At 42.9% G+C, this 26152-nt stretch overlaps 1 protein-coding gene across 2 annotated transcripts in view; it reads left to right on the top strand.

Annotated features, from left to right (window-relative positions):
• The window catches only part of LOC126295506 (autophagy-related protein 9A-like), a 166426-nt gene that overhangs the window by 37287 nt on the left and 102987 nt on the right, over positions 1-26152 (top strand). For both annotated transcript variants that reach the window (XM_049988085.1, XM_049988086.1), the window contains exons 4-7: positions 2013-2217; positions 8879-9003; positions 11449-11576; positions 21043-21227. In XM_049988085.1, coding sequence (XP_049844042.1) covers positions 2013-2217; positions 8879-9003; positions 11449-11576; positions 21043-21227 — 643 coding nt within the window. The remainder of the gene's footprint in view (positions 1-2012; positions 2218-8878; positions 9004-11448; positions 11577-21042; positions 21228-26152) is intronic.

The raw sequence follows: 26152 nt of genomic DNA on the forward strand, positions 1-26152 counted from the left end.
TCTACATATGTACTCTACAACCAGCTGTATGGTGTAAGGCACACAGTAGTGTGTACCGCTACCAGTAACTTCCTTTGTTATTCACTTGCAAATGCAGCAAGGAGAAACCACTGTTAAATGCCTCTGAAAGAGAACTCATTTCTCTTGTCTTGCCTTAGAGGCTCATGAAAAAGTGTGTGTTGGTGTCAGTAGAATTATTCTGCAGTTATCTGGAAATTCCTGTTCTCTAATCATTCTCAAAAGTGGATCTTCCTGGCAGATTAAAACTGTGTGCTGGGCCGAGACTCGAACTCGGGACCTTTGCCTGGCAGAAGTAAAGCCGTGAGGAGAGGCGGGAGTTGTGTGTGGGTAGCGCAGTTGGTAGAGCACTTGCCAGCGAAAGGGAAATGTCCCGAGTTAGAGTCTTGACCTGGCACACAGTTTCGATCTGCCAGGAAGATTCATATCAGCGCACACTCCGCTGCAGAGTGAAAATCTCATTCTGGATTCTCAAAAGTGTTTAACAATCCACATGTTTCTTCCACAAATTCCTATTTCAGTTCACAAAACCTCTCCCTAACACTCACTCCTCGACTGAACCTCCCGATAACAAAGCTAGCAGCACGCATTTGAATTTCCTTACTGCCATACTTTAAACTGAATACATAGTGGATTTAAGACTACTGGAGAATATTTTTCAGCATACGAGAGTACTTTTTAATCTGGCATACTAATGTTTTTAGTTTTTTTAATGTTAATTTTTTCTATGTTCTTGAGTGGTCTGGGAAGATTGTAGGAAACAAATAAAAATGAAAACCGTGTGAAGTGTGTGGGCAGTTAGTAATAAAGTAAAATTTGCCAAAACCTGAAAAAGATGACCCCTTATTAGATGGGATAAACACTAGGAAAAGAGAGAATAATTTCTAGTATATATATTGCTACTTGAATAAATATGTATGCCAGGCTCGTGTGGGGTCTGTGGAGGATTTGCTGTGCCATGTCTAGTCCGGATTAACACATCCGTGTCAGCTGAGCAGATTGTTTTCGACTGAAATAGTCTTATATCTGCACCAACCTGTTGCTGCGATTTGTAGATGAGGGTACCAAATCATAATTGCGTATCATCTCGCAGAAAGAGTAAGCACACAAGGCAAAAATTTGTGCAATTACTGGAGTCGGAGCAGTGTATTTTTTAGGATAAAGTCAGGTTATAGACATTGTCTTGCAGCAGCCTCCAATTTGGTATCGGAATGTACAGTACGTAGCTTTCAGCGTAGTACTCTATATACAGTGTCTAGTATCGTAATATATGGTGACCACATTTCACATTTATTATTCATTATTTAATGTTGTGTGGGAGGATTGTGTATTGTATGCCAACTGACAATAAACACAAAATGTCATTGATAAAAATCACAATTTTAATAATACGTAATAAAATATTTATGAGTTTGTAATTAGGTAAAATAAAGTTGAAAAGCAGGACTTGGTGTGTTTTTTTTTTTCCGTCCCCTCCCCCCCCCCCCCCCCTCCCCCGTTGAGTAGATTAAAAGGCTACTCACCAAACGGTGGCAGGACAACACGTGTGTGGGATACGTTACAGTTTGCTCGCTTTTGGAGGCAGAGGACCCTCCTGGCAGAAGGGTCGTAGGTGAAGCGAGAGGACCGGTGAGGGTTAGGAAAAGGGGCCGAGTTCAAGCGAGTCACCCGGGACCCTCGGGCCGGGGAGACTTACCCGGCGGGACGAGACCTCATCGTAAGATTTGTGCGATTTACGATTCCCCTCGATCGGTAGCCGAGGCGCAGGCTATTTAAAATTGAAATTTCAATTGTTTTACTCGTTTAGCACGGGAACGGGAATATTAAAACGGACAGTCTCGGAAGAAATTGAGATAGAAAAGGATTGTAACGAATACAGTATATCGTCATTGCGGTAATTGGTATCCCGACTGAAGTAGTCGGACACGAATGTCATTAAAAGCTAGACAGGGAGGCAGAAGACGAAAATGACAACCCCATCCGTACTTTTCCAGGGGCAAGAGCGACGCGACCAAGGTATCGCTGCCGGACGCGGTCGTGGTGGGCGGGGAGTGCGTGGCGCAGGTGGCGCCCGTCACGTGGCTCTGCCTGTTCGTCGCGGGAGTCTTCTGGCTGCTGCGTGCCGTCAAGGTGGCCTACCACCTGGTCCAGTTCTGGGACATCAAGGCCTTCTTCAACAGCGCCCTGCGCATCCCCGACGTGAGCTCCAGGGGCAGCGGGCTGCCTCCTCTCTGTTTGTCTAGAGTTGTGAGGCCATGCATTTGCCAACTTTCCCATGTTAATGTTCTCTGAGATGCATGGCTGTAGATTCAATTGTGTGAAGAAATGGTGGTGGTAGTAGTAGTAGTAGTAGTAGTAGTAGTAGTAGTAGTAGTATGTGTGAAGAAATGGTGGTAGTAGTAGTAGTAGTAGTAGTAGTAGTTGTTGTTGTTGTTGTTGTTGTTGTTGTTGTTGTTCGGAAGACTTGTTTGATGAAGCTCTCTGTAGCAGTCTATTTTGTGCTCACCTCTTCTTTTCTGCCTAGCTATTACACCGTGCATTCATTTAAATCTTCTTACTTTATCCATCTCTTTGTCTCCCTCTACACTCTTGACACCAAAACTGATTAAATGTTGGTGCCTCAGAATATGTTCTGTCTGTCAATCTGTTATTTTAATCAAGTTGTGCCAAAAGTTTATTTCTGTCTGGTTCAATTCCATATTTGTTCCTCAGTTATTTGATATGGCCATCTAATCTTCAACATCCTTGTAGCACCACAAACACTTCCTGACACACCAATTTGTACTCTCTTTCTAACAAATACTTTTCCCGCTATAACTAAACTGTGGAACACTTCGGCTGTTTCCACGTATTTTCCCGTCTCCCTTTCCCCATCCCCTTCCTCGTGCCACCCTCATCTGATTTCCTAAGCATTGCCTGATTAGTTCATTACCTTTGTCTTGTTTCTGTTAGTGTTAAACCTGTTTTCAAGACACTGTCCATTGGCGCACGCACGAATACATTCGAGAGACAGGAGACTTCTAGAATTGATATTTTTGATGTAACTAATTTGGTGAGTTTGAATGTCTCGTGTCTGAGGGATTATTGTCCACTCGATAAATGTGTTACCTTTTGTACCTAAAAGGTAAACATATTTTATCAGTATATGGAAAGTATATCTATTTACATAACTGTTGCAGTTAGTGATGCCATGTTTTTCATTTAACGATCTGCAGTTACATACACAAATGATTAAATCCAGTGTATCCAGCCAGATAGGAAATAAGATTGTAAAATTCTTTCAGTTGACATTTCTATTCACGCACTGATAATGTTGAGATGAGATGACACTGAAAGTTTAAAAAAAATCTTAATTAGGTAAAAAGGAAAAAAGCGAATTGACCAGGGAAATTCTGTTGTTTATAAAGAAAAATTACAAACAAAAACTATCACTGACTGATATTTCTGAAAGTATAAAAACAGGAAATACACTTTTAAAAATGTTGATTCAGTTTGATGACGTCAGTTAATAAGACATATCCCCCCACTGCTTTACAAACCTTTGTGCCTGAAATGTTAATTGGTTTATTGCCATTGTTTGCAGACTTGCTAAGTTCATGGTATCGCTGTTGCTCCCCTGTAGGATACTGAAATAATTTATAAAAAGAAGTTACGAATAAAGTACTACTTATCTTGGTGTGACACTCGATCTTGCGACTTGTTACACAACTTGTCAAATCTTGGCACCAAATTAGATACAGCTACCCTCATTTCTTGAATTACACTAGGTTTTATCGACAGTAACTGCCAAACATCCACCTTCGCAAAGATATGAGATTGCTAATGACTTCAGTGCTTTCGTGGTTCAGCTTGGAAACTCTGTCCTTATGGAATACAAAAGTGTCTGCAATGGCATTGATGAAAACTTCACTTTTAGTGAAGAAACATGGTAGTTCTAAGAGGGTAATCCCAAAAGAAAGGTCTCTTTTTTTTTTATAAGTACATAGGCCAGTTTATTTCTACAATGGTTTACATCAATTTACAGCTCGAACATTTAGCTGCTTTTTGACATAATCACCATTTCTGTAGATGTATTTTTGTAGACACTGTAGCAGTTTTTGTATGCCCATGTCGTACCAGCTCGCCGCCATGCTGTTCAGAAAGTTACGAACCTCTCCTTTCACCTCGTCGTCACAGCTGAATCGCTTTCCGGCCAAATGTTCTTTTAACTCAGAGAACAGGTGATAGTCACTGGGCGCCAAGTTGGGACTGTAGGGTGGGTGGGTGATTATGTTCCACTGAAACTGTTGCAGGAGAGCAAGCGTGAGGGCGAGCGTTGTCGTGGAGAATGTGTACGCCGTTGCTCGACAGTCCTCTTCTCTGGTTCTGAATTGCCCGTTTCAGTTTTTTGACAGTCTCACAGTAGCTGTCAGTGTTAATTGTGGTCCCGACGATTCAGCTCTGACAAAAAGGCGAAAGAAGAGGTTTACGACTTTCTGAACAGCGTGGCGGCGAGCAGTTTTCACCACTGTGTACTGACTGTTCGTAATGCCCAAATAGCATTATATATTGATTCTAAATATCTCGAAATGTACATATAATACAAAAGTGTGAGGGAGTCTTAGGATTGCCCGTTGTCTACATTTATTCGTGGAAATAATAACGGCAAAAACATCAAAAATTGGTTATTCGGTAACTGGTTGTTTTGACTGGCTTTAACAGTGTGGTGAAACTGGAGACGGAAAAAACCGGTATGACTGAATAGCAGTCGCTCCGGCAATAACTGTCATCCCTAATGTCATGTCTCTAGTTTTATTACCGGTGGTAGAGTCGTGGTGGGGACAAGCACTGAAAGGCCGAATATGTCGCGGTACAGCCAAATTGTAGGAGTCCGATCCCAGTTGGCTGGAGGGAACCGGACGGGATACTGCAGTGAGGATCTAGAGTGCTAGAGAATAGTGAGAAAACGTCATTAACGATAACACATTGATTGTCCAGTAATACGAGAGTGTCTTTCGGAACACTGTGGGCCGGCGGAGTGGCAACTCGTCAGAAGCGGGAGGCCAGTGTGCACTCGTCCGGCAGTACCGACGGCTCAGTGACACGGCGGCGACCGTTACACGCGGGGCGGCTGTCGCCCCACGGACTCTGGCGGCCACAGCTGTACGTATAGACCTCCGCAGTGTGCTCGTCGATGTCGGAGTTCTGCGTTCCGGAGTCGCGCCCCGACTCCACCCAAAGTACTCGCCGGCTGGTGGGGGTCGGCTGTCGGCGGCCCTTCGGGAAACGGGAACCGGCGGCCCCGTTGCTTTCCCTCTGCAAAGTGGACGACAGTCAGTGTCCGGGTCACACGAGTCGGGCCTCCGGTAAGCCTAAAGGCTGACGGCGGCTTCCGTGCCCTGTCATCGTCACTTCGGAAGTTGACAGTGCAGCTGCCAGTGGCAGTACCTTTTCGGCCGGACTCGTGGTTCCGTAGACGGGCAGAGATAGCTGGGTGTGCCGAGGGTCGAACTCTGTAGCCTCCCCTCTTGCCGGATACCTGCGACTGACACGAGGGCCGAGACTACGCACTGGGCAGCCGCCAATTCGCACTCGGATATCTGTCGAGAAGGCACTCCGTCTTTGGGCCACGAGTGGCCTGTCGGGACCGTCCGACCGCCGTGTCGACCTCGGCCGAGGATGCGGATAGGAGGGGCGTGTAGTCAGCACACCGCTCTCCCGGATCCGCTAGTATTCGGTTGAGTAGCCCCTCAGGTGGCACGACGAGGCCTAGTGCACCCCAAACTTGTTACGGAGGGATGGGTATTTATGTTGGCACTTCCCATTTGCTCTGTGATGCTGGGGATGGCTGTGACATAGTGTGTCAGTTTTCTCTTGTTGTCAGCTCCTAGTGGCTTCAGACTTCTGCAACTTCACCTTTTGGAAACTCTTTTCTGCCGTTTCACTGCCATAGTACTTATTGTCACATTGTACCTAGCCTTTCTTATGACACACTGCTGTGCCATTATAATCTGTTCATCATAAGGACGAACCTGATGTAAACGAACACAAATGGGACGATTGGTCAGAAGCCGTAGCACACACGCACACTACCGCTGTTACGCTCTTAGAAGTAGGTCCTACTTATCTATTAGATATCTTATTACTGAGTTACGTTAAATGAAACTTTGAGATTATCAAATGTATTAACAGCCATCGACATTTTTCTTAATCACGCTTTAGCTACGTAGATCAAAAATTATGTACAGTCACAGCCTCTGCAGTGCTGTTCTCTGATTGTTGCACTGTTAATGCACAGTGTGTATACTGCTGAGGCTGCTTCCTGTTCCCTAGTGAAACACGCACGTGGAACATGGTTAAAAAGTGCCGAGAAATAGGCTGTTCTTAATGTTTTTCTCAAATTTGTGGAGATTGTCGGCTTTGAAGTTTTCCTGTATATACTGCAGTTGATAAAAAAACCCTCATTGGACTTGTAGCACAGTCGGTAGTCTAATACAATGTGAATGAATTGTGGTTATTCGTGTGGTAGTTCAAATCTCCCTAGTATCATTTTGTTTTCTCGTTCCATTTGAAATACCTACATCTCGTGATTATAAAACTCCTTATCATTTTTTTATGAATAATGCAAGTCTTTTTGTTTCTAATTGCATACTGGACGCGAAATTCGTGTTTCTATTTCAAATACAAATTCTTAATTATCAATGTTTTATGAAATACTGTTCATAAAAGTTGTTTAAATTAAGAAAACATAAGGATTTAAGCAAAAACGAAAAGCCAAGTATTCTTCATTTGGGCTATGTCCATTATTTTATACCACAGATGTAGATGAGTATCGTAGAAACACGAAGAATAATCATTTTCACAGCTTCACGCACATCGTGCAAATGCTGCATTTTTACATCTGCTACTGTATCATTAGAATATGAACCCAACAGAACTGATACGGAGCCAAGCTGCTGGATTTGGGCCGAAAAGTAACAAGACTGTTTAGCTGCCAGACCTACTGCAACTAATGCACGCAGCTTCTTCACACGTCACTGCCGGACACTGGTGGGATACAGAATGGATAGTCGTAAAAGAAGAAGAGATAATGCCACGCCTGGTTGGCTTTGTGGATTCTGTTGCTGATAGTCTCATTATCAATGTAGTAGGGAACACTTCAGAACTGAAATGTATTTCTCGGATTCGGATAAGGAAGGAGCTGAGATTACCAGACGACTGACTGCAAGTAATACCTTCAGTGGCTTCAGTATTTAACTATACAGTGAAATCCTTCAATACTCTCTTACGTTACACACAATTTATGCAGAAAAATTACCCTGTGGTAAGTCAGTGTAAGTCAGTACTTTTCATCATTCTTGTTTTTAATTGTAATAGTATGTTAATTAAAAATAACGTGTTGCGGTATTCATCTATTCATCTAAGGAGCATATTGTGGGAGATTTGCAGTGTATTATTTCATACTGCTTAAAAATCAAACGACATTCAAAGCTGTATTGCTCCTCTGCTTATCTTTTTTTACGTGTGAACTGCAGCCGGCCACGACACAGCGAGCTAGCTTTATCAGCTGACCGGCCTGTGCTGTCCAAGATAAATGCACCAATAAAACTGTTGTCCCATATTATTGCTAAGTCGATGTGTGGGTAATGCACAGCACAAAATGTACCCTTGTCATTGTACTTGACAGTACTCGAGACAGCTCGGCTGCAGTCCCACGTGAAATGGAAATCTAATGAGGTTCCAGCAAATGCGGAAGAATACATAATGCATTAAAAACAAAGATTCCAAGACTTACCAAGCGGGAAAGCGCCGGCAGACAGGCACATGAACAAAACACACAAACACACACACAGAATTACGAGCTTTCGCAGTTGCGTCATCAGGAAAGAGGGAAGGAGAGGGAAAAATGAAAGGATGTGGGTTTTAAGGGAGAGGGTAAGGAGTCATTCCAATCCCGGGAGCGGAAAGACTTCCCTTAGGGGAAAAAAAGGACAGGTGTACACTCGCGCACACACACACTCACACACACCCACACACATGTGTGTGTGCGAGTGTACACCTGTCCTTTTTTTCCCCTAAGGGAAGTCTTTCCGCTCCCGGGATTGGAATGACTCCTTACCCTCTCCCTTAAAACCCACATCCTTTCATTTTTCCCTCTCCTTCCCTCTTTCCTGACGAAGCAACTGCCAGTTGCGAAAGCTCGTAATTCTGTGTGTGTGTTTGTGTGTTTTGTTCATGTGCCTGTCTGCCGGCACTTTCCCGCTTGGTAAGTCTTGGAATCTTTGTTTTTAATATATTTTTCCCATGTGGAAGTTTCTTCCTTTTTTACATCATCATTAATTAGAATACATAATGCAACGTTTATATCAGGTTTATTCTTACTATGAATGGACTACAGTATAGCAGAAGCCGAGTTACACTTTACATCCCTACTCTTCGCTCGCAGACTCGAGCACTCAGTTTGTGTTCCCCGTGCCGCAGCAACTTCCCCTTTTGCCACAACTCTCTCGGCATTTCTCCGTAGCTGTCAGTCGTCCGGTCACCAACCCCAGCAGTTTGGTTTCTGGGAGCTGCCGAGGTAGAACTGGGATGAACTTTTAGTAGCTACCAGGGATACTACCCTGGCACGTAGCAGAATTTGTCCAGAGGTGCTGTTCCAGGATGTCACATCAGGATAGACTGGCGTGGAGAGCTGCATCGGACCAGTCTTTGAAATGAAGATCGCAGCAGCAATAAAAACAACTACTACTACTACTACTACTACTACTACTACTACTACTGAGAGGAAATGAGCTAAAAGTTTGAACTGTATACAGAGTGTCTTTTCAGAGTTTAATGGCAAAATATCAAATAAGAGAAGTGTTACCAATTGACATTGCAGTCGGAGCTGGACAACTTGACGTGGCACGAGGTGCAGCGGCGCGTGCGTGAGGTGCAGCGCGAGCAGCAGATGTGCATCCACAAGCAGGACCTCAGCGAGCTTGACATCTACCACCGCATTCTCAGGTCAGTCACAGCCGGCAGGAGGTCGGTCCGTCCCACCCTGTCCCAGTAAAGTGCCTACCACTGCGCCGAACGGCTCATTGTATGTGGTGCGGGTATCTCTGATTCAAGAACATTTCTGTTAGAGCTGAGAGCGTTCTCGGTTTACTTTATACAATGTACCAAAAATTAGTTGTATGTGGTAACTTTAATATTAGTGTCATCAGCTGTAGTGCGAGGAAAAGAATGTTGGGAGATTTCCGTAATTTGTATTGTCTCGACTAAAGTGAAGGGGAACAGTTGCATAAGCATAGGCACTGCTTTAGTAAAAGGGTAAATGCCTTTCGGCCACGGTGCACAAATTTTACACTAAAACTAAGTCTTCTACATCGTAAACAACGGTTCATATTTATATTGTGCAGAACAATGGATTAATATTATAATTGCGAGAGGAGATAATTTTCTCTCAGTGTCACCCAAGTACAAGTTTGACATCAAAGAACAGTAGTGGCAGGGTGTTTATTGTGCCAATAATATAAGTAATATATATAAAACTTTTGGTAACGCATTTCTGATTCTCTTAGCTTGCTTTCCACTGGAACTTTTAAAACAGGGTACTGTCACTAACAGCTTACACGGGTCGATGACTGATAGGATCATATTGTGTAGAAAAATGTGGGTGTTATGTCAGGACATTAAAAATTATCACAATTGAGCTGCAGTAAGTTATTACAAGCAGTACTATAAATTTCTTAGAATGCTATTAGGAAGGCAAAAAGCTTGTGGTATGCAAATAGAATAGCTAATTCTCAAGGTACAAGTAAAACCCTATGGTCAGTTGTGAAGTGTCTGGTAACAGCATAAGGTCAATACATATTAAAAATATTTTTGTTACTGGTAAGTCAGGTTTAACAGTATTTAACAATCATTTTCTGAATGTAGCAGCTGAATTAAATAAACGCTTAGACTGTACTGGAAATGGTATAACTCTCTTTGAAAGTAGCTTTCCAAGACTCGATATATGAATTACACCCCTGTGACACTCACAAGAATGTGGTTGAGTCAATAATTAAATCACCGAAGACTAAGGACTCTGATGGGTATAACAAGGTATGTAGCAGGATACGGACTGGAGCACTGTAGTGTGTGTGTTAGCCCACTTATTAGCCCTATTTGGAATTCTCCTTTTAGGAACAGCCAGTCTCCCGAATAAGGAAAGCAGTGAATGGCAAAATTGCTTCGTAAAAAATGTGGAAGGGATGTTTTAGACTATTTTTATGCAATCAGTGTTTGCAGAGGTATTGGAAAGGCTGTTTATATAAGGGTAATTAATCATTTCGATAACTGCAATTTGGTATCAAATGTAAAGTTGGGGTTTAGAAGTGCTTTAACAACTGAAAATGCTGCAGTCTCTCTTCTCCCTGTGGCAGTGGACAGGTCAAACAAAAAGTTGCAAAGATTAGATTTAATGTGGCATTTGATAGTGTCAATCACAAAATGATACTTCAGAGTAGTAGCACAAAACTGGTATGTGTCAGACTCTTTAAGAACAAACAGAGAAGGGTCATTTTCCACAGCAATGAAAAAGGCTATGAGGCAGCATCTGATTGGCGTGTGTGTGTGTGTGTGTGTGTGTGTGTGTGTGTGTGTGTGTGTGTGAGAGAGAGAGAGAGAGAGAGAGAGAGAGAGAGAGAGAGAGAGAGAGAGAGAGGACCTCAGTGAGCTCAACACCTGTTATCATATCCTCAGAAACAAGGTTCCTAGGAGGAATGGTTTGTATTTAGGGATATGACATGAATGCACATTTGAAGCAAAAAAAGTTTATATAGGCATATGCCCTGTTGTAAATGACCCTGAGGAAGAACACATTTAATGTAAATTTGTTTTTCCATTTAAATTTCAATTTGATGAGTGACAATATTTTTCTTCTTATAACTACGTCATTTTAGAGATGACCAGTACCTCCACACCGAGATTCTTTATAGAATCAAACTCGAACATGTAAAAGGACTCTTAATGTTTGATGAATGGGGACATTGTTTAAAATGGGGAAATCGGTTGCCTTTAGGAGTGTCGCGGGCTAGTATTGGAGAGGAGACGAGGATCTGGGCCCGTGTGGCCACACGTCGGGGTTCTACTGCAAAACACCACCCCTCACCTGACATATTCCTTTCACTGTTGGAGCTGTTAGCTGCTACCTGCCTCCTGTGAGTCATTATTGCTCATTGACATCAAACACGGTCACATTAATGTTACTGGACCAAGTGTATTTCTTATAATTTAGCTGAAGCTGCACTTGCCGCAGTGTCTGTTTTCAGCAATATACTGTACACTGTCTGCCCGGAAGCCAAACAGGTTTAATCTGACGATATTAAATTTTTCCACAAAACTCTCCTACGCAAGTCGCGATGTGGCAGTCATTTTCTGCACACCCGTGCCCTACGAGTGACTTGTCGGCTCGGCCCGCAGGTTCAAGAACTACATGGTGGCGATGGTGAACAAGTCGGTGCTGCCGCTGCGGTGGCGCGTGCCCTTCCTGGGGGAGATTGTCTTCCTGACACGCGGACTCAAGTACAACATCGAGCTCCTGCTCTTCTGTGAGTACCGCGCCTGCACTGTGCGCCAAGTAGACCCGTGGCAGTAGTGCGTCCTGTTTGTTGTTCTTACTGCTGAGAGGTAAGTTGTTTGTAAACAGAAATGCTGCTGTCAAGTTAGTTGTTGTTTCCACTCTCAGACGCTAGGTAAGTACATGTCGAGGATTACACTGCTATAAGTAAATAATTGGAAGTAAAATTGGCACTGGCTGTATTTTGTTGTTTTATTGTCAGCAAAATCGATTTTTGGTCTCTTAGTGACCATCCTCAGTGCTGTAATATACGATTAAAATTGGTAGGCACCGGTATCGAGCTATAACCACGAGCTTAGAGCAGTTTATGTGATCGCTCTAAGCTTGTGGTTATAGCTTGATACCGGTGCCTACCAATTTTAATCGTATATTACAGCACTGAGGATGGTCAGTAAGTGATCGAAAATCGATTTTGCTGGCAATAAAACAACAAAATACGGCCAATTCTAATTTTCCTTCCAATTCTATCCACTATATGGTTGCGGTGCACACAACACGCCGTGGAGTTGCCAATCGAGTAAATAATTATTTCTTTAAGTGTACCGGGTGTCCCTCCTAAGAGTCGTCACGTGCATTTCCTCTTGTGTTTCTGCAGATATGTGCGATTTTGTTATAGCAGTCCATAGCTGCAGTACTCCCAAATAAATACCGCTTTTTGAGTCTTTCGTGCAACTCACACTGTTGATGCAGAGTGTCTGCCTGTTTTCCATCGTGATAAAAATTACTTTTAAAACAAGAATTTTACACATCCATTTGATAAAGCATTCCCACATTAGTCTATTGCGGTATTTGTTTTATCTACACACATCGACAGGGACAGTAAACCGGGAGGAATAACTGGTACTCCGGCAGCAACGGCACCACCCTGGCCCGTGCTGCTCGCTGCTACCTCTGTGCAACAGCACTGCTCTGTTGCTGCTGGAGTACCCGTTATTCTTCCCAGTTTATTATCCCTGTCGATATGTGTCAATAAAATGAATATTGCACTAGATTAATGTCGGAATGCTTAATCGAATGGCGCTGTAAAATCCTGCTGTAAAAAGTTTTTTTTCTTAACTGGAAATGAACTCCAGCTGTGCCTCGGCACTGTGTGTTGCGTGAAGGCCGTGATGAGCAGTATTTGTTTGGGCTGATCCAGCTACACAGTGGGGGAAAAAAAAAAAAAAAAAAAAATTTAAATATCTGGCGAAACACTGGAGAAAATATACCTGACAGCGCTTAAGAGGAACACCATGTATATGCAAGGTGTGATCAGAAAAAACACAGTGAATAATTGTATTAGAAATAAAATAATAACCATACATGGAATTTGATTTAATGTCCCTTAAAGTACTGTCCTTAGTGAGCAATGCTCTCGTCCCAATATTGAATCTGAGACTGGAAGGGCATTCAGCTGGTCTTTCGTAGCCCACTCTGTCAGGAATGATATCAAAACATTTTTGTTTAAGGCAGTTTTAATTCCTGGGAAAAGCCAGAAGTCGCACGCTGTTAAATCTGGTAAGGCAGATGTGGAGAGACAGGAATGCGTTTTCTGGTCAAAAATTTGTGAATCGGAAGTGCTTTGTGGCATGGCACATTGTTGTAACAAAGGAGGAAGCTGTATGTCCATTTTTGTGCTCTTTTTTTTTCATACGTCATCTCACATTATGCCCATGTAAAATTCGGCATGTACTGTTGTTCCCCACGGAATTAACTCCGACCACACTACACCCTCAAAATTAAAAAAAGAGACATCATCATTTGATTTTGACTGATCACAATCCTTCAGCTCTGTACAAACTGACACACAATTTTCCTTCTGTTTGTCACTCAAAAGTCTGGGAACAAATTCTGCACTCGCTCACCTCATTTGCAGATTACCAGTTAAAATGCTTTGCACAGACCTGTTCCAGATGCTGAATTGTTCAGTAAGCTGTCTGGTAATTATTTACCTGTTTGAACTAGCAATTTTTGCCACTTTTCACGCTTTCTTATATTAATGGACATCCCAAATGTTGCTTGTCTTCTACCAACTCATTTCCTCTTTCAGATCACTCGTACCACTGGTAAACAATCTTCAGACTTACAGCATTATCACCTAAACCCAGTTTAAACATTTTCAGTTTCTTCGGCATTTTTTTGCAACTCGAAACAGAACTTAATGTTAATATGTTGTTCAGAATCCACAATTCTGGGCAAATGTGACGAATGCAACCTCACTCTAGTGTCCCTGGACGCCGATTGCCAGGTGAGAACGTGTTTCAGCTTGATGCTGCCTATCGCAACAGATCAGATTATGAGACAAATTACATTGAATGGTTGTAGTGTCAGCATTTGCTGCTAAAAGGATTCGTTTGAGCTAGTTTTTGATCACACTTTGTGGATGTATCATTCACACAGACAGCGTAATTGTTGACAACATACCACAGTGTTGTAGGGGACGTCAAGGTGAACAAATTACTGTTGGAAACTTGCCATCTATCAAGTCGGGAAATGGCTTCAAATTGGCCTGCAAAAAAACTTGAGACCTACAGTGTGTGCGCAACTTCAGAGACTTTCAATATCCTGTCACTTTGTTATGCCACCGACTTAGTCAGCTGTTTCATTAACAGTATCAATTTAAACTTTCCCATGCGGTAATGAAAGAAAAAAGTCTTTTGTAAATATTATGGAAAAACTAATTATATTTACAATCGAACTAACCGTAGCCCTTACAAGCACAGTAACTTCGTAGTAATAAGGCCACATGAACAAAACAGTTTCATTGTTACTTTTGTGCCTGATTAAGTGGTTGGCGCAATAGCCCAGTCGATGGAGACAAAAAAAGATCAAATATCTGGAACAGTTCGTGTAATCGCAAATTTTTGTACATTGATAGCAGGACATGACGTGAATGACATATTAAAAGCACTGTTTGGTGAGAGGTGAGTGTGTGGTAGGATTGCATTTGAAGGTTACTGTCGTATATTTTTTCTCGAATAACTCAAAATCCATGGCCTCTAGTGAAAGTGTATCCCAGTCCAAAATTAAACCACATTAAATTTTGCTACAGAAAAAGCCAAATTCATTTTTTCTCTAGAACTAATAGTTCACTAGAGGAGAGTGAGAGAACACTGCAAAACTCAAGTGACCCGCATACACTGCAGCTTAAGTGGCTTTGTTGGCCAATTTCAGGTAGTTTCCCAACTTGATAGACCAGAAGTGTCCTACATCAAATTGTTTTGACTTCCTCCACACCAGTGTGGTACATTGTGAACAGCTATTGTTTACACTGTCAATTTTTTTGCTTAGCAGTAACACATTTTGTGTTTCCTGTAATTAGTAATTATATCCTGTATACATACCCATGCAAAAATGTAATAACTGTTTTGTAAATTATGTAAAGAAAGAATTACGAACATGATTAGTAGGACAGATAGCTTTCTTGTCGTTGGGGTGGTGTGTCAATATCACTCCACCTGTCAGATGGTGACAACGTAGAACAACAGTGAGTATCGTGACAGTTTTATATTTTTTTCTGTTGGGTGCCAGGACCATAAATGTATTAAAGTACGATTCCATTGTTGTCCATATGACGATAGCCATTTATTTTTACGCTATCAGCTAATTTTGGTGACATTCTATTTTCAAATGTTTGCTCTGAAAGCAATGTATAATAAATACTGCACATATCATATAATGTAATGTTCATAAATCACTGGGGCAGTCTGTATTACATACATGTACATACTGTGTGATTTGCGTCGAGTGTATGTCTATCACGTTCCACAAATGTCAACCCTTCAAATAACCATATTATCACAGTGGCATACATAAGTAAACATAAAACTCGTACACGCACACAGCACTGCTCTAATCGTGCTGATTTTACAAAGTTTTGTCTACAACAAACAGCAGTTCAGAGATGTCGCACCAAAGGCCATCATTGCCCTGCGGATCGAACCTACCAATTTGTGCCGAAGACACGGTGTCTAATTGTTACATATCATTTTTTGATGTACATCTACATCTACATCTACATGATTACTCTACTATTCACAATAAAGTGCCTGGCAGAGGGTTCAATGAACCACCTTCATGCTTTCTCTCTACTGTTCTACTCTCGAACGGCACGTGGGAAAAACGAGCACTTATATTTTTCTGTGCGAGCCCTGATTTCTCTTATTTTATTGTGATGATCATTTCTCCCTATGTAGGTGGGTGCCAACCATTTTGGCAATTGCAGGAGAAAACTGGTGATTGAAATGTCGTGAGAAGATCCTGTCGCAACGAAAAACGCCTTTGTTTTAATAATTGCCAGTCCAATTCACCTATTGTGTCTGCGACACAATCTCCCCTACTTCACGATAATACAAAACGAACTGCCCTTTTCTGTACTTTTTCGATGCCATCTGTTAGTCCCGCCTGATGCGGATCCCACACCGCACAGCAGTACTCCACAATAGGGCGGACAAGTGTGGTGTAAGGGTCTCTTTAGTAGACCTGTTGCACCCTCTGTGTTCTGCCAATGAATCGCAGTCTTTGGTTTGCTCTACCCACAATATTATCTATGTGATCGTTCCAATTTAGGTTATTTGTAATTGTAATCCCTAAGTATTTAGTTGAATTTGCAGCCCTCAGATTTGTGTGATTTATCGCGTAATCGAAATTTAGCTGATTTCTTCTAGTACTCGTGTGAATAATTTCACTCTTTTTCCTTATTCAGGGTCAATTGCCACTTTTTGCACCATGCAGATATCTTATCTAAATCTTTTTGCAAGCTTAACATTATTGTTACATTGTTGTACAATAAAGTAAAGTACTTTCCACCTTCAAATTGAATTGAAGGGATATGAGCATTTTTAAATTTTGGTCTTATTTTAAAATGCTGTTGTGACCTACTTATTAAGAGGTACAGTGTCAACAGGCGGGGTGATCTAACGGTAAAGCACTAGACTAGAAACTGTATGGTCACAGGGTCAAGTCCTGGTTGGACCTCGGGTTTACCACTCTGAGTTTTAATCTAACCTTCACCTCGCAATGATGTCAAGAGTTGCCAAAAACGACAGGTGTTTCTGATACCACATTAAACTGTAGGTTCCCATTGCCAAGCCAGATAATTGGGGTAGGTTAAGGTCACGCTAGTTGCCCAAGTGGTGTCAGATAGCAAAACTTGCACCAGTCCAGTGCGGCACACAAAATTGTTATAATGACAGCTGTAATATTATATTAACAATTAACACAATAAGGCAAGTATTACATTTAGAAACTGTGTTTGTCTTGATGCAATATATCCAGTGTTGTGCAAATACCTGGACCTTGTATGTCCATTACACGAGACGAGAGCACCAGGCGACTTCCCACAATCTTTACACATAATTTCAAACCTTTATGTACCTTTTCCTCACTGTCAACTCCTCTCCCCACCTCCTCAGAAATGATGGAAGTAAAAAGTTTATCACTAGCTTAAATTTTCACAATTCATGCAATAAAACTTCAGCATCACACGTGGTGTTTTAATTTATTCTTTTTTGCTACTAACTGTATTAACAAGAGAGGTTGCAGATGGTGTCCACTTATCCCACTGGATGTACCCACAAACTCGTGCTCTTGTAGGCAAACTGGCGTGAAAAACGTGCTTCTGCTTAAAAGGGAGTGCACATTACCCAGATACCCAGATTATATTCATCCAACGTTTGGTTATAACAGCACTTAGCAACTTCCAACGGACTTTAACCATATTTTGAACCTTTTCTAAACTTTATGTTTGAAACTGTTTTCTAAATGGGAGTTGTGTTCCTTATAGAATCAGGGAGTTCACTGGTAGAACATATTAGGTTAACTTCGCATTTGCATTGTTGCATTGTGCCAGGAAGGGCTCTCAACAAGGGAAGTGTCCAGCCGTCTCGAAGGGAACCAAAGCGATGTTGTTCGGACATCAAGGAGATACAGAGACATACAAATCGTTGATGATGCCTCTCTCAGGCCGCCTAAGGGCTACTACTGTAGTGGATGACCGCTACCCACAGATTATGGTTCGGAGGAGAGACAGCAACCACAAGACGTTGTGTTATGACTCAAACTGTGCGCAATAGGCTGCACGATGCACAACTTAACTCCCGACATCCATGGCGAGGTCCATCTTTGCAACCACAACACTGTGCAGCACGGTACAGATGGGCCCATCAACATGCCAAATGGACTGCTAAGGATTGGCATCACGTTCTCTTCACCGATGAGTGACACATATGCCTTCAACCAGATAAATGTCAGAGACATGTTTGGAGGCAATGCGGTCAGGCTGAACCCCTCTGACACACTTTCCAGCAAGTGCAGCAAGGTGGAGGTTCCTTGATGTTTTGGGGTGGCATTATGTGGGGCCAACGTATGCCGCTGGTGGTCACAGAAGGCACTGTAATGGCTGTTTGATGCCCGAGTGCCGTCCTCCGACCGATAGTGCAACCGTATTGGCAGCATATTGGCAAGGCTTTTGTCTTTGTGATCGACAATTTGCGTCCCCATCGTGCACATCTTGTCAGTGACTTCCTTCAGGATAACATCGCTCGACTAGAGTGGTCAGCATGTTCTCCAGACATGAACCCTATCAAACATGCCTGGGATAGATTGAAAAGGGCTGTTGATGGACAATGTGACCCACCAACCACTGAGTTATCTGTGCTGATTTGCTGTTGAGGAGTGGGGCAATGTGGACCGACAGTGCCGTGATGAACTTGTGGATGGTATACCATGACGAATACAGCCGTGCATGAGTGCAAGAGAATGTGCTACTGAGTGTCAGGCTGTACGGCAATCTGGACCACCACATCTGAAGGTCTCACTGTATGGTGGTACAACATTCAATGTGTGGTTTTCATGAGCAATAAAAAGGGCGGAAATGATGTTTATGTTGATCTCTATTGCAATTGCCTGTACAGGTTCTGGAACTCTCGGGGCCGAGGTTATGCAAAACTTTTTTTTTGATGTGTGTACATGGTGATCCAGTTAAGTTCCACATTTCGCATATTTCCTGAAAAGTTTTAAAAGATATCATATTTCTGTTTTCACCAAAATCCCCTCACTAAATGACATGTAGCCTCTTTTCTTAGCTGTAGTAGAGATATCAACATTTCTTTTTCAAATGAAACTATACTTACTTCCACTGCAAGTATCGTAATCTATAATAGGCTAAGTTAGCATATTTTTGCTTTTCAAAATTGGATTAGTTGTTTCAAAGAAATTGCAATGTTTAGAACTCATTATTTATCTGAGGTGAACTGTGCAGCTGAATGACCCTGTATATTTTGAATTGTGACCAATCATCTGACAAAAGACTTGTAATACTTAGGCTCCACATCTCCGGAACATATCAATAGGTTCAATCACTTGGTCAGCAGTGGCCATTGTCGGTGCATTTTTTGGACGACTGTTTGCCGTTGAGTGGACAGTGTCAAACCAACGTGAGGAGAGCAGAGCTGTGCAATTTATCACAATTTCTGTCTTTCTACTTTCTTTCTCTTAATGATAAAACTGCCACCATTTTACTATTTCCACAATTTTTGGCTTTAGAGTCAGTATCGAGTACAGTTTGGAAAATGGAAGCAATAAAATGTGGAAATGATAAAATAGAGGGCATATTGTGATTACACGTGAAAATCCTGATGTCACAGAGCATTTCTTATGATATTTGGTACATGTCACATGTCTGCATAATGTATTGTCTTCAAAATATTACAATTCATTTCTCTATATATAAACCAGATGTCTCGTCATAAAATATGTGAACAGATTGTGCACGACGTTTACATTTTATTAAGATAGTGTGTGGCAGTTACAGTTTCACAACCTGTGAAATTCTAATACTAGCAAACATAGAGCTTTTGTATGCACAAAATGTGTCTAAATGATGGTTGGCAGTGTTATTCACCTGTGACAGTTCAGGGATCATTTTTTGAGTAAGAGTGATACAAACCACTGTACGATGGTGTTACGCAGGTAGTACGGTGGTGCTACACTAAGGTGGGAAATAGTGTATTCGGCTTGGTGTTCGATAGAAGCCCACACTTTACATAAGTTACTCTCGATAATGGTCAGAGAACCAGAATTGCAATAGAAGAAAATTAAAAGGAAACAAAGGGAAGCTGAGCCATTCTGGCCACTGATAGGCCAAATGGATGCAACTGACTGTCCAGTCACCCTTTAATATTTTTGTGGGATCTAAAATTTAAAAACCTCTCTCACACCGGCCTGATTTAGCTTCACTGATCAGGATAGTAAAAAACATGTGTATATTAAGGGAATTTTCATTCACAAACCAGGCTTATCACATTCACACAGTTCAATACTGTTCTATTCCGATTAAATTGAGCTTAACTTAAATTCCACAAGGCAGTGAAGCAATTTCGAAGTCTCGGTGTGACAAAAATTGTCAGTCGATCTCCTGAAAACATTTGTAATAATTATTAACTTTCGGTGATCACATTGGGAAGACTGGAGATCTGCTGGTAAGACCGTGTTAGCCTATTTATTTGAAGTAATAAACTGGATATCTCGAGCATACAAAACGGCAGATTTGGCCAGTGTAAATCAGACGTTCCCCACTGATCCTTGCAACACAGCGTAGTAAGCAGACACTGTCAATAATAATCAGTTAAATAATATGTGAACACACTTACTTTAGTTTAGTTCGCATATTAAATTCCTTCTCGTACAGAATCTCCTCGAGATGGCAAGTAGCTCAACCATACACACATATACATCTTCGTTCTTTCACGGCTAATCGGCAAGATCTCAATTCTTCTTTTCGTAAGAAAAAACACAGATAGCAGATAAGCTATTCCGTGGAGTAAATTGACGCTCCAAGGAATAATAGGGCTTGAAACTACTTTGCATTGATAATCATCGTATATTAAAGTTTAGGAATCGGTGAGATAAGAAGAGATATTTCGAGATATGTACCGAGTCATATAAATTATAAAATTTCTGAAAATATCGCGGAGAGACCGCTGCGAGAGACATTACAACCAGTCAGCGGAAGGCGTCACTCGGATACGGCGAGTTGGGCTCGGGCCGGCATGCCGGTCTCCTGGCGACTGTCGGGTTAGGGGGCTTCGAAGCTGCCGCTACACGCCGCAGTAACTCCTCGGTTGGTATCTCGGAGCCGAGTACGACCGGTACCGGTCTCCGCACGTGGGAAACATTCCCAACAGTGCCCAGATCTATCGCAAGGCAGGTGTCTGTGCCGACAGTTCGGCTGCGGAGGTGGACAAAGAAATGAAAGGTGTACACTTACTGGTGGCAGTGTTATTACTTAAAAACCTTAATGGACTGCAGCCCCCGATGAAGGAAAGATTGTTAATGTACGGCGAGTTTTGTACTTAATAGTGTAGACTATTAGACTGTGCACTGTACAATAAATGGTGAAAGAGTGTAGCATCTGGCAACTGTTCGGAATGTGTCGCAGCGGGGCCGTCTGCCGACAGGGGGCCCGTGGGCGCCGTTCGAGAACAGCTGGCACCTGCGCGAGGACTACAAGAAGGCGGCGCGGCGGCAGGAGCTGGCGCGACAGCTCGCCACGCACATGCTGTGGGTCGGCGTCGCCAACTTCGCCCTCATGCCAGTCATCACGCTCTGGCAGATCCTCTACTCCGTCTTCAACTACACGGAGGTCAGTTGTGCACCCGCTTTGGAAGTTTGCCACTCTTACATGTGCGTGAGTACTTTGGTACTATGTTACACTGTGTCCTTATTGCGGCACGTTGTGTAGTCCGAAGCAGACCGAACGGTATCGGGCCCGAGGTGAGTCTTAACGTCAGTAACATGCTGGAGGTTTGTACCTGTGCATTGTGTCTCCGGCGTGCGTATAACATGAAGATTATAGGCCTGATCCCGTATGGTTTACGTTGCCATGTGCCGTAATAAAGACACTGCCAGCGTTTGTAAAGGTTTGACGAGCAACAATTAACTGCTGGGATATTTTATTGTACAGTATCTCGTATACCCTTTGCTACAAAATATTGGCCGATCCAAAGATGTCAAAATTGAGGTGAAATGCGTCTTCGGGAAGTAATAGAAAATGATAACACTGCAGCCAATGCTGTATTTTGTTCATATCATACATACTGCTTGCTGTACCAGCCTCATAATCAAATGGCAAAAGTTTTAACTACCCTTTGTATTGTTGCGTGAGCAGTGCTTATTAAACAGAGGGGGAGGGGGTGGGGGGGGGGGTCCGACAGCTGATAAGTTCCAGTCATTCCACCAGGAAGGAGGTACACGGCTCATGTTGTCTGTAGTTGAACCGTGCCTAGATGGTCAATACCACAGTTCAGTCGCATCTGCATTGTTGCTCTGTGCCAGGAAGAGATCTCAACAAGGAAAGTGTCCAGGCATCTCGAAGGGAACTGAAGCGATGTTTGGACGTGGAGGAGATAGAGATACAGGAACTGTCGACGACATGCCTCGCTCAGGTCTCCTGAGGGTTACTACTGCAGTGAATGACTGCTGTTTTATGCAGCTCTCCACTCTACTCCATTTCGTACAAGCCTCTTCGTCTCCGAATCTGTGCAACCCACGTACATTTGAAGCTGCTCACTGTACATGTCACAGTATACCTCCTAATATTGTGACAGACCTCATTTTGCCCAGTGTAGTGCAGCAACTCGACAGGGCGTGGACTCGACAAGTCATTGCAGTAATAATGAGCTATGCTGCATCTCTATCAGGTGCTGGGTGGCCAAATTGTTCGCTTAATTTGTCCAGAACGTTCTTCAAATCAGTCACGAAAAATTGTGGTACGGTAACGTGACAGTGTTGTTTTGGAACACGAAGTCCACAAATACTGCAAATGTTCTCCAAGTAGCTGAACATAACCATTTCCATTCAGTGATCAGTTCAGTTGGACCAGAGAACCCTGTCCATTCTGTGTAAACACATTCCACACCATTATGGAACAACGAGCAGCTTACTCGGTGCCTTGTTGGCAACTTACTTGGTGGAGTCTGCACTGTACTCAAACCCCACCATCAGCTCTTAGCAACTGGAATCTGGACTCATCTGACCAGGTCACGGTTTTCCAGTTGTCTAGGTCCCAACTGGTACGATTGTGAGTTTGAGAGAGATGCTGCGTCTGATGTGCTCTTAGCAGAGGCGTTTCCCTCAGCTGTCTGCTGCCATACCGCATTTATATTAACCTTCACCACTCTGTCCCAGTGCATATGTTCGTCATACATCCCACATTAATTTCTGTGGTTATTTCACAAGAGTTGCTTGTCCGTCAACACTGACAACTCTGTGCAGACACCACTGCTCTTATTCATTAAGTGGAGGCTGTCAATCACTGTGTTGTCCGTGGTGAGGGGTAATGAATGAAATAGTGTTCTCGGTACACTCTTGACACTTTTTGTCACAGAATTCCATAATGATTTCCAAAATGGAATGTCCCATACATCTAGCTCCAACAACCATTCTGCGTTCAAATGATCTTAATTCCCATAGTGTGGCCACAATAACATTGGAAACGTTTTCACATAATTCACCTTAGACAAATGATAGCTCCACCAATGCACTGTCATTTTATACCTCGTGTACACAATACTACCACCATCTGTATATGTGTGTATTGCTTTACCATGGCTTTTGTCACGTCAGTGTAGTCCAGTCTCTGTTTCCTTCTGCAGTACTGACCACTCTCACACCCCCCACCCCCCACCCCCACCCCCATTTCCATACCGACAATTCCTTGATCTTGTAGCGTGTTTCCTATCAACCATTCCCTCCTCCTATTTAACCCTCTAGGACCCACAACAAGTAATATCAATTGTTCGAGATCTGTCTAAAAAGTACCTGACCTTTGATTTTCCCGCGCAAAATATAGACGATAGCACAGTGCGACTGTACACAGTAAAGGAAGAGACCTATTATGCACGTGCACGAATCTTGTCCCCGCCTTACAACATGTCAGTCACTGAGTGAGGTGCTGCGCAACGTGTTCGTCGGATTACCGATTCTCTCGAGATGACTCAACGTGTTGAGATATACTGCATCAAATTTTGTCAAAATCTTCGTGATTCTCAAAGCGAAACAATTTGTAAGGTTCAGCAGGTGTTTGTAGAAGATGGGATGGGTGTAACACAAATTAAGGAGCAGTTCAACCGATTCAGAAATGGCTGCACATCAACGGAGAGTCACCAGCGTTCCGGTAGGCCCCAAGCTGCTCGGAATGCAGTTGTTGTCGAGAGGGTGCAAAATTTGGTGACGACAGGTCTCCGTTTGACTGTCCAGGAGATTGCCCGAGAGGTCGGAGTGAGTAAAGATTCTGCACGTGCAATTTTGCATGTCGATTCGAATTTGCACCGAGTGGCTGCAAAATTCGTGCCCAAGTTGTTGTCGCTCCGTTTTGACGTTGCACGGGACCTTCTGGGCACCACCGACGCTGATCCTGGGCTTCTGAACACCGCGATAACTGGAGACGAGTCACGGGTGTACGGGTACGACCCAGAAACAGAAAGACAGGCGTCGCAGTGGAGGCATCCCGAGCCTCCGAGGCCGAAGAAAGTGCAGCAGGTGCGAAGCAAAATCGAGGTGGTGCCGACTTTCTTCTTTGATGTCCGTAGAGTTGTGCATCGTGAATATGCACCAGAAGGACAAACTGTGACAAAGGAGTGCTATAGTCACGTTCTCCGTGATGCAGTTTGGCTCGAAAGACCAGACGTGTGGATGGTGGAAAACTGGCAACTGCATCACGACATTGCCCGCACACATTCGTCCCACTCGATCAAAAATTTTGTGGCCAAACACGGAATTGCAGCTGATCGCCGACCCCTCTATTCGCCAGACGTGGCTCCTTGCGACTTCGGTCCTTTCCGAAATTGAAGACGCCACTGAAAGGATCCCGTTTTGAGAGTAGAGAAGAGATAATGCGAAACACGGCGACTGAGCTGAACACGGTGCCAAAAGAACACTTCCGGAGGTGCTTCCGGCAGTGGAAGGATCGACGGGTTAAGTGTGTGCGAGCACGAGGGAGTACTTTGAAAGGGATCGGGGCCCCACCCCGTCAGGTATTAGACGTATTTTTTCTGGCCAAAGGTCGGATACTTTTTAGGCAGGCCTCGTGGGTTGTTCTTAGCAGAGTATTCTTTACAGTTTGCCAATATGTTAGAGGACAAATGTGCAACTTTTGGCTTTTTTCAATTTTTGATTTCTTTTTCACAATGCGTGACACATATGTAATAATGAATTTTCCTTGTCCAGCAGATATCATTGCACTTGTAAGATTAGCTTGAAACTGTCTGAGAGAAACATGTTTTTCAGACACGGCCTTGCACTCTTCTCTATATTTCAACCAGCTATTGACAACAGCTATCGTTATTGTGTGCCAGAAGATATAGAAATACGGTCTTCTTGATTTTATTGGATATTTGTATAGCGATATCAACAAATCCTGAAGATCTACTCCTCCCATATTACAATTTTACATTTGAAGAATGGAAGGCCTCGGAACAACAGTATGTTCTTTTAGTCCTATCCCATCTTTCTGCCACGTCCTCTGGCTCTACACTTGTTAGCGAAGGTAAAAATGTAGTACATTTGTTACCATACCGTTTCCCAATGATGAACTTGCCCGTCGTGTCAGCTTCTGAAGCTACAGTACCGTGTCCTTGCGCTATTATCTGTTTTTCATTGGGAAGAGTACATTGCTTGAATCTTCCAGCTCTTATTGTGCCTGTAGAATAAATACCCCTCTGCAGTAGGCTGTCAGCAACATAACATGTGAAGAAATTTTCTGTAAAAACTTTAAAAAAGTGATTCTCTTCCAATGCTGCAGTTAGCATCATCACAGCATTATAGCCAAGACCTTTTACAGGTACAATGCTGCCTTAAAAACTGCACCTTGATAAGTTTCTAAATCACACAAATATCCTGAGAGACCAACTGTAGCCCACATTTTGAACCCCCATCTTGTTGGCTTGTTTTATGTATATTATCAAAGACTACTTCGTCCTTTGAAGGGGATCATTATTTCGTAAACACACCGATTCTGCTCGGGCAGTTTTCTCGGGGAAGCTTGTGTGAACAAAGTAAGCCGAGGTCGAATTTTTCCATAGCTTATCTTCTTTCTGTGGTTGTTCAGTAACATTAAGATTGTCCTGGAAATGCAATAGATACACTAATTTCTGAAAGTGTCTTCGAACCATTATATCAGAAAGCAGATTATGTGCCATATGATTTCCCAATAACATCGCACACTAGGCATTTGAGCCAAGCCCATTCGCAAGTAAATACCTAAAAGCTGCTTCAGCTCAGCTAGCGTAATGTCAATAGTTGTACCCAATTTCTGAACACTATGAATATTAGTTTGTCTAACACAGAGTGTCGCAAGAGATCTGAAGTACTGCAGAAGGGTGAGCACGTCTTCTGGAAGCTGCACAAATGGATGAATTTCTGGAGAAAAGTCACCATCGGTCCATGACATCTCTGTACCTTCTGCAGGATTTACTGCATCAAAAACTGCCGACTCTTGCAACACCTCCGGATCAGAAATTCCTCTACCATCATAGTACGTGCTACCATTAGTTAGAATTTCATCATCGT

This window comes from Schistocerca gregaria, chromosome 11, assembly GCF_023897955.1.
Source record: "Schistocerca gregaria isolate iqSchGreg1 chromosome 11, iqSchGreg1.2, whole genome shotgun sequence".
NCBI lineage: Eukaryota > Metazoa > Arthropoda > Insecta > Orthoptera > Acrididae > Schistocerca > Schistocerca gregaria.